Below are 13,514 nucleotides of genomic sequence, written 5' to 3' on the forward strand. Positions count from 1 at the left end.
TTATCACGGGGTATAACGTACGTCACGGGATGGCCAGACACATTCGGTGGTCGCAGAGATCTATCAGCCGCAACGCGCAGACACATTCGACGCGCCGCGGAAAAATCAGCCGTCCGCGCGGACCTATCAGCCGCAACGCGCAGACAAATTCGACGCCGCGCGGACCTATCAGCCCTTCGCGAGGAAAACTCAGCCGTGGGACAGCGCCATCAGGTGTCTCACTACGGCCTTCAGAGAGCGCTGGAAAGGCCGCGCCAAGGTAGGTCCTCCACAATTTCCTTCTCTAGCGTCATATAGAGACATCGACTGGTAATCTAACTAGGCCTATCAGGTGCCAGACTATCTTAGGGTCATCCGGAGCCAGAAATAATCGGCAGGTCTTCAAATTAAGTCGAGATATAGGGAGAACAGTTCTCAATCGGTGACAGACCACATCGAAGTTATCAAGGTAAACAGTGGCTAATGCCGTATTTTGGGCCATTAGAAGCAAAGACATCGGCGGTTTTGACGTCTTTTAGTGTGATTGGGTGTCCAGAACAACGTAACATACTCTGGAATTGACATAATATGCCAACAGAGCGAAAATATGTGATAGAAGTGATACCGCTATATAACGCCCCCCCTCCCCCATCCTTCAGTACGAACCACCATGTGTAGAAGTACTAGAACGATGTTGACATATCTTATAGCAGTATTAAAGCCATAAGAAGCGACACAGTTGTGGTCATTTAAATGAAGATGCATAGTCATCAAAGTTTATCCAGACAAAGGCATTCATCTTTGGAATTTGCATTTCAGCCATGGAGTTTGATGAGTAGGACAGGTTTGTGCATGTGACCACAAATGTAAAACCACCTGTTCCACCCTACAAGTCTAGCCTTCAGGAGGGAGATGTAGAACCACCTGACAAGCCATGCCTTGGGGAGGAACAGGGTACCTGGTCTTCAAGTAACAGCACCAGTGGATCCCGTTCAAACACCAGCACCAGTGGATCCAGTGAGGGTTCAGTGTCTTCGGAAGAGTCCAACGAGTCCGATGACCTACCTGGTGTGGTTTTGCCAGCTGAAGATGTAGAAAAGCATGTCTCCTCCCCCACACGCAGGACTACAGTACAGTCTGTGTACACATGGCAAGTGCTAAGCGAACAGCGGTTCACTAGCTGAACACAAGCGTCGATGCCATGTGGCTGATAAAGGACCAGCAATTTAGTGTGGGCTGTGCAATAAAGACTTTATTTATGCTAGAGACTTTCAGGATCACTTAGTTGAATCATCTAAGGAGTGCTCAGTTTGTCAGAAAGAGTTCAAGTGAAGAAGCACATGATAGTGCACTCAGATTGGGATTTTTGTGACAAATGTGGAAAGTTCTTTAAGTCATAAAAAAAGAAGTCCTGAAACATCATCACAGAACCCATGACAATCCCAGAGTGAAGACGTTTGTCAGTGCGACAAGTGTGATTACAGGTTTCATAAAAAGGAAGAACTTATATGTAATCATGCAGTAATTCTGGTTCATATAATTACATTTGTTGTTTCACAAGAAGGTATACCTCATGTATAATGCACCTGTACAGTGCCATATTTTCATCTGTAGTGTTGGGAAAATGACGGCGCCGAGCCTCGGTATTTGATTGGTTTTGACTTTGTTCTTCTTTTTTAAGAGCCAATATTTATAAACGATCAGAATACTTTAATTTGTAATCTATAGCAAGAAATTAAGCTACAGTGCAATATGATTACAACATACTAGTCATTTGCCAAGTGATGTATAACAAGATCAAGAACATGGTATTGCAATTCAGCAAATATATATTTTGTAAAGAACCAGAATAAACTTAGTTATACATACCTATATTTTGTGTGTCATTTTTGGATTAACATTTCAGGAAATACAGATGGTCAGTACAATGATGCAACGCTGAGATGGTCCATTACTTACATCTGTAAATATAACAACCTGACAAAGTATGGTCTTCATCTAATATCCTGCGCTATTTCAAATATACTGCATAGTACCAAAATTGATGAATAATCTACTCGATACATATCTCTATGAATAGAGATTTCTACGGCAAATATGGAGTTATTTGAATATTCCAGTTGTACATTGAATGATTTCCGTGGCTTAGTGCCTTTCGTATAAAGGGAGAGAAGCCCACAGTCCAGAAAAAGTGGCCTTGACGCTAGCTTGAGTAGGAATTGACCAGGAGAGTTGTGTTTCTTTCTGCCCGGGACTTGCTACAGTGCTGTCACCAATGCCAATGTTATCTTCTGTTACCCATACATCTTCAACTTCGCGTGTTTGCTTTCCAGGTGCCCGTTGCTTTGTTTCTACACCTTTTCCGCGGATATAGTGTCATCCTGAGTCGATGAGTCATTTCTGAAAAAGGTCAGGGTTGATTACTTGCAGTGACACATTATACCTGGGTAATAGTAGTAACAATATAATAAACAATCTTGCGAGAAACGTATGAGATGTTCGTTGAATCATCTAGATGAGGATAATCCCTTAAATTGACAGAAGGTATTCCTCGCATATCGCCAAAATCAATCGAGGCGACAAAAACACTATTGCCTGTTAATGCTTACTATACAACTACATGTATAAGATATGGGCCGTAACTTTACTAGAAAATGGGGAGGGGGGCGTTACATAGCGGTATCAATTCTATCACATATTTTCGCTCTGTGGGCATATTACATCAATGCCAGAGTATGTTACGTTGTTCTGGACACCAAATCACACTAAAAGACGTCAAAACCGCCGATGCCTTTGCTTCTAATGGCCCAAAATACGGCATTAGCCACTGTTTACCTTGATAACTTCGATGTAGTCTGTCACCGATTGAGAACTGTTCTCCCTATATCTCGACTTAATTTGAAGACCTGCCGATTATTTCTGGCTCCGGATGACCCTAAGATAGTCTGGCACCTGATAGGCCTAGTTAGATTACCAGTCGATGTCTCTATATGACGCTAGAGAAGGAAATTGTGGAGGACCTACCTTGGCGCGGCCTTTCCAGCGCTCTCTGAAGGCAGTAGTGAGACACCTGATGGCGCTGTCCCACGGCTGAGTTTTCCTCGCGAAGGGCTGATAGGTCCGCGCGGCGTCGAATTTGTCTGCGCGTTGCGGCTGATAGGTCCGCGCGGACGGCTGATTTTTCCGCGGCGCGTCGAATGTGTCTGCGCGTTGCGGCTGATAGATCTCTGCGACCACCGAATGTGTCTGGCCATCCCGTGACGTACGTTATACCCCGTGATTATGCTAATAACTACCATAGCAGTCACCGTTGCAGTGTTAAGCAATTCACACACCTTACGGTATAAAATTGGATATATTCCTTGACAATCCGATAGAAACACTGTTGTATTTTTTCAATATCGTTATACTAAATGCGATTGAAATTATTGTGTATAGCCCTTCAGAAAGTGGCAGTATACAGGAAATGTATCACCATTGGTAAAACACAAAGAAAACATCATTTATAACCCAATGTTTCTCATTGCTTTGTTGGCAAAATCTCTTTTAAAAATATTGTAATTCTTGCTTTTACATGGTCGCAGTTTCAAGTTCAAGGTCAAGTAAGCCTTACAACTTTTAACCCCTTTGCGAACCTTCCGCAATTCCACCATTCCCGAAAAGAGCGAAATTTGGCAATTTTCTAGATACGGCCGGGAGCGGTACTGCACATTAGGCTCCAATAGGGTATATACTCCCATCATATAAAATGTGAAGATATTCAAGACATTAGACTCAAAGCCGGTGAACACTCCGCCAACAGGTCTGGAAGACTTCACATGCATTAAGAATGAATTCGAAGACTTTCTAAACCATGCATTGGCATAGAAAGAATCAATTTTAAAGTCCGGGTGTTGAGCTCACGTCACACCCGTCGAAGCGCCACCTACATTCATGTACACATCAAGTCTTGTCCGTAATTAGTAATTTAAGCATTATGTAGTCTTCATTCACTTTCCTTTGAAGACTCTAACCTTTTACTGAACTTTTCGCGTACATATACGTGAAAGATCTCGACACCAGACAATGGAATGAATAACAAGGACTTACATGCGAACTATAGACATGTTACATGAATTAACTGGTTTACTGAATCACCCCGACCAATCAAACCACGTGAATCGAATTGAAACTCAGATTCGTATCGGCCATTAACCGCCAAATTCCTTTCTAAGTTGCGTTAACGACTAAATCTGACAAAATAAACTCGCCAGTGAGATGCTGGAAGGTGTCAGCTTTCCAGAAATGATTTTAGATTGGCAATTTTGGCACTTTGGAAGTAATAGAAAGTGACCGCGATCTAACGTTAAAAAAAAATAGTTTCTACTACTAAATCACGGTCACTTTCTATTACTTCGCGGATCCAGATCTACCGAGTATCCGGACATACCCGTATACGCGAAAGTTCCACACAGTTTACGTCGGAATTTTGACAATATAACATACACCCCTGACACATAGTGGGACGCCCCAGATCCATTAACTTTGACCTCAAAGGCCGCCATTTTCAGAGATCGCTGTCGTCGAACGGACGAAACATCGTTTGGAGGTTGTTTCTTCCACTCCTATTATCTCAAGAAGTAGGTAAGAATGGTCATATCATGTTTGATAAGAAAATAAAGACATGAGTATATTTTCCTGCCACATGCCAACAATTTTTTTAATATGGCTGGTGCGTTTGATCCACATAATTTGGGGGGGGGGGGGCGTTAAATAAACTGTTTTTTTTAAACTTTCCTTTAGGCAAGCACAAGTCACCAAGACTCAGAGTTAAATACCTAGACAGACAATCGACTCATAACTGAACCAAGCGTAACCCAGCACCAAGAGACCAGCGTCTAGCGATATAATAGACGTTAAGCAAGGACAACAAACAGTACAACAACAACAACGGGCAAGGAGGTTAAAACAAATCTCTCTTTCTCCTTTGGTTAAGGTTACTTCGTTTTGTTGTTCCAGTTGTATATATCTCAGTTTACCATTAATAAGTGAATGGATACAAGGTCTAATCTAACGTAAGCGATTCGTGAAACTTTGAACGGACGGTTACGTTGTAACGTTACATGTAAATTTTCGCCGTGGCTAGCTTTTGGAGAGGTATTAAATATGGCGTTATGGGCATTTGTGTTCTAATACTATTCCCATCCTTATTGGCCGTCAGTTTAAGAAAAAAACTGTGTAGGTGTCAAGGTGTACTGCTGTATTTGCCAACGCTTTAAACGTGTATAAACCAATAACATAATTTGATAAGCGGGGCATACTAGAATATAGTTTGCGACATAATCTTAGATGTATACACTTGAATCAAAATCATATGTTTGAAATTCTGGTCGTACTGACTTCGAAATCTACTTAGGCCTTGTAAGGGTTTGGATATTATGGCTGACATTGTTGCTGCATACACGTAATTCTGTTCACAGAAGCAGCCATGTCTGTGCCTGACCCTCCAGCCATGACCTTTGCCCCTGACCCCCGACCCCTGGGTCTGTCCCAGGCCGTGACCTTGGCAGTTCTCCCCAGACTGTACATGGAGGAAGTGGTGTCTGAACTGGGCAGGAGAAACATCAGCACCGGGGACGTCAACAACAAGGAGCTGCTGGTGGCTGTGCTCAGGGTTGTCATGGAGAAGGAATACAGCGGGGCGGGGGTTCTGTACGAAAAAGCAAACATCGTTGTTTCAAAGACAAGTCAAGGTACATATGTATGCCTTGGTATTAAAGCTTCCACAAGTAACAATGTTAGACTTTGAGAGTAGCAAGATTACATCATTTTACTTGCATCCCTTTTCTTTTGCTGTGTATTGCTACCAGTAGATTACCTTTTTGGATATGGAAATATGGAATGAATAAACTTAGTTATGTCATACCTGGGCCCTCAACTTCTGGCGCATTCCGCATTGAAATGTGTGTTTTCTTGGGTGGTTATGACCAAGGAGTTGGATCGCCCTACGGCCGTCGGGCGATCCGACCCGCGGTCGGGCTGGTACCTCGGTTGATACGGAATACAACGTGTTGCATTCTATATATACAGCACCATTATTCTTTGTAATATTTCAAACTTTTTTACAGGAAAAGCGACACTGTGTGGACAGGCAAGGGTCGATATTTCAGAACTGAGTCTTGGATCAGGTGCAGGATCTGGTAAGGTTTTACAAACTTGATTTATTCAAATGGTTTGAAGTCTTAAAAGGTGACTACATTTTGCAATGGGTATTTTCAAATCTCCATTTTGTGGCTCCGTGTAGGAAAAGCAACGGCACAAGAGGCAGCGAAATCAGCACATCCTACTAGTAATGGTCACCCTGTGCAACAATGGACTGCCCCCACCACAGCACCTGCACCAAAACAACAATGGACTGCCCCCACCACAGCACCTGCACCAAAACAACAATGGACCATCCCTACGACAGCACCTACACCTGGTGAACAATGGACTACTAGTACCCCTACCAAAGCTACTGCCACTGTCCAACAATGGACCACCCCTACATTAGGACCATCACATGAACAACAATGGACCACCACTACCACAGCACCAGGGCAACAATGGATCACCCTCTCCCCAACACAAATGGTACAGTCCACTATGGGAGAGGTGGACAACTTTGTTGATGGAGGCTCCTGGTCATCCTCCGACACAGAGGAGCAAGACATGGTCCAGACTCCACAGGTGAAAGTGACGAGTTAAGCCTGAGAAAATCTTGATTTCAAATGTCATAGTGGCGTCTGTGTGGCATAGTGGCAGAGCATCGGGCTATGAACCAATAGACCCAGGTTCAATCCCCAGTGGAGTACCCACATGTCTGGACATGCACCCAGACGTTGTGCCCTTGGGAAAGGCACTTAACACATATTTCCCATGTCCTAAGCCCAGAAATAGGGTTTGGTTGGCGTTAGGAAGGGCATCCAGCCCGTAGAAACTCTTGCTACAAAAAAGACTTGCACTTGATGAGGAGTTCTGGGGCTCCCCCAAATCCCCCATGTGTAAGCACATCCAACCCCCATATGATGGGGAATAAAAGACGTAGAATTGGGTAGAGAGAGAGAGAGATAGTCATGTCATAATTTCACAGCAAAAATGGCCTCCTGACCTTCCCCCAACCATGGTAGGAGTAGGTGACATGTGTAGGCTTGGTGTTAGCTAGTTAAAGATCTACATCACCATGCATAGATTATGCTAAATATTTAAGACATCTGCATGAATTAAACCATTTCATGGAGAAATGAGGCCTCTGAAGTCTGAACTATTGTTGCCTGCTCTGCTAGTATTAGTAATGATTAGTAATGATTTCATCCTTGTTCCTTTGTCCTTTCAGGAAGGAACAAAGAAAGGTGGTACAAGGCAGCTGAAACAATGTCCCCACTGCAAGTATACAACATCGGATTCTTCCAACTTCAGAAAGCATGGCCTCACACACTCCAACAGCAAACCATTCAAGTGTTCTCATTGTGACTATACAACAAAAGCTAGGCATCTTCTTCGTCATCACGTGCGTATTCACACAGGAGAAAAACCCTTTAGTTGTAAGTCATGCGATTTTAAAACAGCACACTCCAAAGCCTTAAAGACCCACATGAGAACCCACACAGGAGAGAAGCCGTACATGTGTGATATTTGCGGACACAGGACATCTCAGGCCGGTGGTCTTCGCTCGCACATTATGAAGATACACTCCAAAGAACCAATCAAGTGTCACATCTGTGGATATTTGGCAGTGAAATCTTCCAATTTAGCCAGCCACATGAAGACCCACACCGGCGAGTTGCCATACAAGTGTGACTTTGAAGGCTGCAAGTTTACGACAACAGTGCCGGTAAGGCTTCAGGAGCACAAAAAAGCCCACATGAAAGAGAAACCATTTGCCTGTGATCATTGTCCTTACCGAACCCACATCAAGTACTGTCTGATTGGTCACATGAAAAGTCACACAGGTGAGAAGCCCTTTGCCTGTGACCAGTGTGACTACAGGTCAGTATCTTCATCCGGACTCTTTAAACATAAGGTTATACACACAGGAGAGAAACTCTGGCCATGTGACATCTGTGGACGCAAAGGTTTTACAGAAGCACTTCTAGAGAAGCACAAGAAACGGCACTGCCGTGAGAAGGGGCTTCTCGTCTGCAAAGAATGCAACTACCGAACATTTGTCTCTGGGGAAATGAAAAAGCACAAAAGAGTCCACTCTGGAGATAGGCCGTATGCTTGTGACAAGTGTGACTACAGAGCAACTTTTCAACGCAATCTGAGAAAGCACATGCTGAGGAGACACAGTTCAGAAAGGCCATTCAAATGTACACATTGCGACCATTGTTCAAAGATGAAAGATGATCTTAAGAGCCACATCATGAATAAGCATAAAAGTGAAATGACATCTTAGCTGTCGCCTTGACAGGAGAGTTGTTTTGACAGGAGAGTTGTTTTCTTACAAATGTTCTGAATTGAAGAAAAAATAAAGATGCACTGTTTGCTAACTATATTGTCCTCTTCTGACTTAAGTTATTCAATCATATAAGCAGATGAATAAGGCGAGTGAGCACTGTAACAGTACTTGTCCACTGTCCAGTAAAGAATGGGCCCATACTATGATCTGATATGATATCGAGTTACATCAGCATAAATCTGGTCTGCCCCTTTCACACCTTTTCAAAAAAAGTAAGTCACCCTTTGTCCCACTGTTTAGTACCAAATTGCTATTTTGAGGGACCTGGCCCATGGACTATTAGTCTTTTTACTTTTGATAAGGGCACAACAGATACTCTGTCAACTGAGATGCCGAAGCCCGTCAATTGTCTTCTGGAACATCTTATTTCTGTGGTCTGAATCTTCTTCTTTAACTCTGCAAATAGGGTTCAGGTTTCAAGTCATCAGCCTGATCTTAGAGCAGTGTGCAATGTTATTGTCTTCAAATGGTCTTCAGTGTTGTCAGACTGACTAATATAAATCGCGCTCCTAGCGGCCGGCCCTTTCCTTGGTGCTGAATGACATTCACACAGACACAGTTGTCCCTGTCCCTGGTGCTAAATAACTGGGCGAGGGAGGTCAAAGTGTATTGTGACAAAGTTTCTACAACATCGGACTATTCCTCATCTTTACAGTGGACACAATTAATGTCAGTACTGTACTTAGTCATCACCGCAAGCACGTATGGTAATAGAAAGTATAATTTGCTTCCGAAGGTGGACATATTAAAATATACCATACACCCCTAAAACAAAGTGGAACAGTCCACATCACTGTTGACCTTTGCCCTCTGAGGCCGCCATAATTTTTCAGAGATCGCTGTCGTGGAAACGGACGAAACAACGTTTTGAGGTCGTTTCTGCCGCTCCTATAATCTCAAAAAGTAGGTAAAGTAGATGGTATTGTCATGTTTGGTAACAGTGTGAAGATGTAGTTATTGGAATTTATTGCTGCATGACTACATGTCAATAATTTGCTCGTGCGTTTGTGAAAACATTATTATGGGGAGGGGGGCGTTTGTTTTGAAAGTCGTTGACTTCGTTCATAATCACTTCTACCGCCGTTTGCTTTTTCAACGAGTCAATACAGGTCTTATGAGCATGCTGGGTGGCAATGGGTGATTGTCTAAGCCATCTATTCAGTAATGAAGACACAATTAAGTTGTGTAGACATCATTTTTTTCACCCCTCCCCCCGAAAAGGTTAACGGTTAGGGGCGTTTGTCAAAGATTCTAATTTCAAACCATCTATTTCCTCCTTGTCGACTGTCTGTACCCTACTGTTACAAAATGGTAGACGTCAGGTTGTACTGATGGATTTGCCAACGGTGCCTTATAGTACTACATGTAGCACAGACGCAAGTTATATAGTGTCTGATGTAGCATAATTAGTGCTAGGGCCTTTAAAATATTACCCTCAATGCATTTTGCTGCACATGCCCATGCCCAGCTGAAACGATGAACCTTCTTATTACTTGTGCCTGGTATGTTTGGGGATAGCTGAGATTCGATGGCTGACATTGTTGCTGCATTTCCATTCACAGAAATAGTTATGGCCCTGTCCCAGGAAATGACCTTGACCTCTGACTCTCAACCTCTGAGACTATCCCAGGATGTGACATTGCCCCTTGACTGCCAACCCCTGGGTCTGTCCCAGGACGTGGCCTTAGCCCCTAACCCCCGACCCCTGGGTCTGTCCCAGGACGTGACCTTGGCCCCTGACCCCCGACCCCTGGGTCTATCCCAGGACGTGACCTTGGCGGTTCTCCCCAGACTGTACATGGAGGAAGTGGTGTCTGAACTGGGCAGGAGAAACATCAGCACCGGGGACGTCAACAACAAGGAGCTGCTGGTGGCTGTGCTCAGGGTTGTCATGGAGAAGGAATACAGCGGGACGGGCGGGTCGTCAGAGCAACCACATGTTACAGACAGACACACGTACGTAACGACTAACGGCGCGACTGAAATATGCTTCAGCTTCGAGCCAGAAGACACACACTCTGAAGATGTCGACAACAGTAGTAGCTTACAGGAAGGGAATGAAGATGTACAAACTGAATCTCTTCCTCCTTTATTGACGTCTTACACAGAGGAAGAAGAATCTGTAATCAGTCGACATGAAGATTCTAACACTGAGCTAGTTTTAGCATCGGATGCAATGCAAGCATTGAGGCCATCTGACAATGCCTCCAGTCATGATATAGAAACAACAGGAGATGAAGCTATTGAAGAAATGAGAGAAGAATCAGTGGTAGGAGAAGTCACAACAGTGGAACATAGATTAACATCAGAAACAGTAGAGGATGAATGTACGGACCAGACTGGTACAGTGTCGTATGAAGAAGTTGACTTTAACTGCGGTTCTGCTGCAGAAATGTTAGTTTGGTTGCCAGGGCAACAAGGGACTGACGGAGGACAAGCTTTAGAGGTGAGTACCGGTAATGTAGTGACTATGTCCTACTGAAGAAATGTTATGGGAAGATACAAGGTGGAAATTTGCAGGAAATTTATAGAAATTCAATGGTACTAGTAACATTTTTATCCATGATTTGATTTCTGAAGAAAGATATTATAGAATGCGAACAATTTTTGTAGATGCATATGTATACTGCCTTACAATGCTTGTGAAGTATTGAAATAGACACTACAGATGTTCACAGTTCAAGTCGTTTAAGACTACAAAAAGACTACATCTACAAAAATCGTTCGCATTCTATCTTTCTTGTCTGCTGATTTGTTTGTTAGTGCACAGATGGGGTAAATCATTCCAAGAGGGTAAAAATCTTCTAAAATATTTCCTTACTAACTAAGAATTTGTCAAAATATTTCCTTACTAACTAAAAATTTGTCAAAATATTTCCTTACTAACTACAAATTTGTCGTCTTTTTTTTTACAGTTTGCTGAGGAGGACTCGGGTGCTGAGAAGAAATCCTACAGGTGTTCTCTCTGTGACTACACAACTCGTTATGCTTCAAACCTAACGAGGCACAACCAAGTGCACTCTGGGGACAGGCCCTTCAAGTGCGCCCACTGTGACTATGCAGGGGGGTCCAAGAAGGCCCTGAAGCAGCACATGGCGCGCCACACTGGTGAGAAATCACTGGTGTGTAAGGAGTGTGGGTTCAGGACAGCCTACAGGACAGCGTTGGACTACCACCTCAAGACTCACACAGGAGAAAAACCCTTCATGTGTGACAAGTGTGGACACCGGTCTGCTAATAAAGCCAGCTGGCGGACGCATATGAAAACTCACGCCAAGGTGCCTCTTATGTGCGAAATTTGCGGGTACATCACGTCCAAACCGTCCCACCTTGCCGCGCACGTTAGAACTCACAGCGGAGACAAAACGCTGAGGTGTCAAGACTGCGACCACGAGGCTGTGGGAAGAAAGGAGCTCCAACTCCACATGAAGACCCACTCTGAGGAGAAACCGTTTACATGTGAGAAGTGCCCGTACAAGTCTCGCTTCAAAGCTGGCCTAGCAAACCATCTTAAAACACACACAGGCGAGAAACCGCATGCATGCGAGCAGTGTGGTTACAGGGCTGCACAGAAGGCTACGTTGTACAGACACATGAGAACCCACACGGGAGAGAAACCCTACCCGTGCACGGTATGTGGTCGCAGCTGCGCTACTCAGTATCTCCTAGAAACCCACATGAAGTCCCACCAACCGAAGAAGCCGCTGGTGTGCGGAGACTGTAACTACAGGACCATGCACAAGGCAGACATGAACCGACACGTCAGAACGCACACAGGGGAGAAACCCTACAGCTGTGAGGAGTGTGACTACAGGGCAACCAACAAATCAGCTCTGGTTTTCCACACCAGGATTCACAAAGGAGAGAAACCCTTCAAGTGTCAGCATTGTGACCATGCAGCAGTGAGGAAAGACTTGTTAGCAGCACATTTACTCAGACATGCGAAGACTTGAACTATTGAAGTGAGAAAGTGAGACGAGGCTACTCTGCCAATGCCAAACATGTAGAGTGCATTATTCAATGCATGGGTAGCTACTCTATTCTTGGACCAGAAGGTTACGGGTTCGAATCCTGGCTGTTGGCACTCCTCTTATACTCGTGGTAAGTAATTCGTTGTAAGGCTACACCAATTAATTTTTATGGATGACGTCCGCATGCGCATTGATTTTGGTCTGTTCCCAGAAAAAAACCAAGAAATTCCGCTTCCTGTAACTATGACCAAAGAGTTATGACAGTGCCGCAAATCGTAAGATTTTGCCTTTTTAATATACTATGTTTCTGCAGGCCTGCAAAATCAAGTGGATATGGAAAAAAACAGGACAGAACAACAACTGCTGTTCAACTTGAACTGATTTATGATCATTTATTCAAATTATTGCTGTTTTCATGATGAATAAAAGAATAGTTTGTTGTTACACCGTGTTCTCTCGTTCAATTTGTGTCCTAACGTGTCGTCGACTATTATATTTCAAATCTAGGCATCTTGTTTTTTTCGGCCCTTCTTGTTTTGTTTTTCGCGCTCTTGCATTAGATTAAGGGTCTCCAAAGGACGTCATCCATAAAAATTATTCGGTGTAGCCTAATACTGACAGACTTGTTTCGACAAACATGGTTGTTTTATTCTGAAGTGCTGAGATTTAAATGAATACTGGTTTGCAGGATGGTTTGGGGAAAAGTGTTTTGTTTTTTGTTTATCATTTCTATGACTTTTGAAGAGGATTTTAGTAAAATAACTTGTATAAGAGATGTATCATAAAGAATGCACACACTTCAAGTCATATTCAACAGCGAGTCTGTTTAATTCTGTACAAATACATTTTTTTATCAAAGGTCTTTTCCAAATACATACACAGGTTCAGTATGGTCCGGTCAACACCTAACATATAGTGAATTAAATATTCAAACGACAATTAAGTTACAGCTCCCACCAGTTTTCTACTTCACAAAATAAATACATTTGTACAGGATAGGTTCACTTTTTCTAAGACCTTTCTTAAGAAACTACATGTACGTACAGTATGGACCTTGTTGAATTAACATGGTTTCTACTAACAGA

The 13,514-nt window shown here is 43.4% G+C and overlaps 2 protein-coding genes and 2 long non-coding RNA genes across 4 annotated transcripts; 3 read left to right on the forward strand and 1 right to left on the reverse strand.

The window, feature by feature from the left end:
* LOC136421730 (uncharacterized) lies at positions 1 to 1,851 on the forward strand. Its single transcript, XR_010753495.1, has 2 exons — positions 1 to 259; positions 799 to 1,851. It is a non-coding gene; the product is annotated as an uncharacterized lncRNA (long non-coding RNA).
* LOC136421731 (uncharacterized) lies at positions 1,791 to 3,261 on the reverse strand. Its single transcript, XR_010753496.1, has 2 exons — positions 3,004 to 3,261; positions 1,791 to 2,379 (listed from the first exon to the last, which is right to left on the reverse strand). It is a non-coding gene; the product is annotated as an uncharacterized lncRNA (long non-coding RNA).
* A 1,232-nt stretch (positions 3,262 to 4,493) lies between these two features.
* Positions 4,494 to 8,492, forward strand: LOC136422077 (zinc finger protein ZFP2-like). Its single transcript, XM_066409710.1, has 5 exons — positions 4,494 to 4,602; positions 5,439 to 5,711; positions 6,087 to 6,158; positions 6,263 to 6,687; positions 7,334 to 8,492. The coding sequence occupies exons 2-5, from the start codon at positions 5,447 to 5,449 to the stop codon at positions 8,393 to 8,395; spliced, it is 1,824 nt and encodes a 607-aa protein (XP_066265807.1). The 5' UTR covers positions 4,494 to 4,602; positions 5,439 to 5,446; the 3' UTR covers positions 8,396 to 8,492.
* A 743-nt stretch (positions 8,493 to 9,235) lies between these two features.
* Positions 9,236 to 13,514, forward strand: LOC136422075 (gastrula zinc finger protein XlCGF57.1-like). Its single transcript, XM_066409709.1, has 3 exons — positions 9,236 to 9,361; positions 10,021 to 10,904; positions 11,374 to 13,514. The coding sequence occupies exons 2-3, from the start codon at positions 10,029 to 10,031 to the stop codon at positions 12,409 to 12,411; spliced, it is 1,914 nt and encodes a 637-aa protein (XP_066265806.1). The 5' UTR covers positions 9,236 to 9,361; positions 10,021 to 10,028; the 3' UTR covers positions 12,412 to 13,514.

Source organism: Branchiostoma lanceolatum, chromosome 16 (assembly GCF_035083965.1).
Source record: "Branchiostoma lanceolatum isolate klBraLanc5 chromosome 16, klBraLanc5.hap2, whole genome shotgun sequence".
Classification (NCBI taxonomy): domain Eukaryota; kingdom Metazoa; phylum Chordata; class Leptocardii; order Amphioxiformes; family Branchiostomatidae; genus Branchiostoma; species Branchiostoma lanceolatum.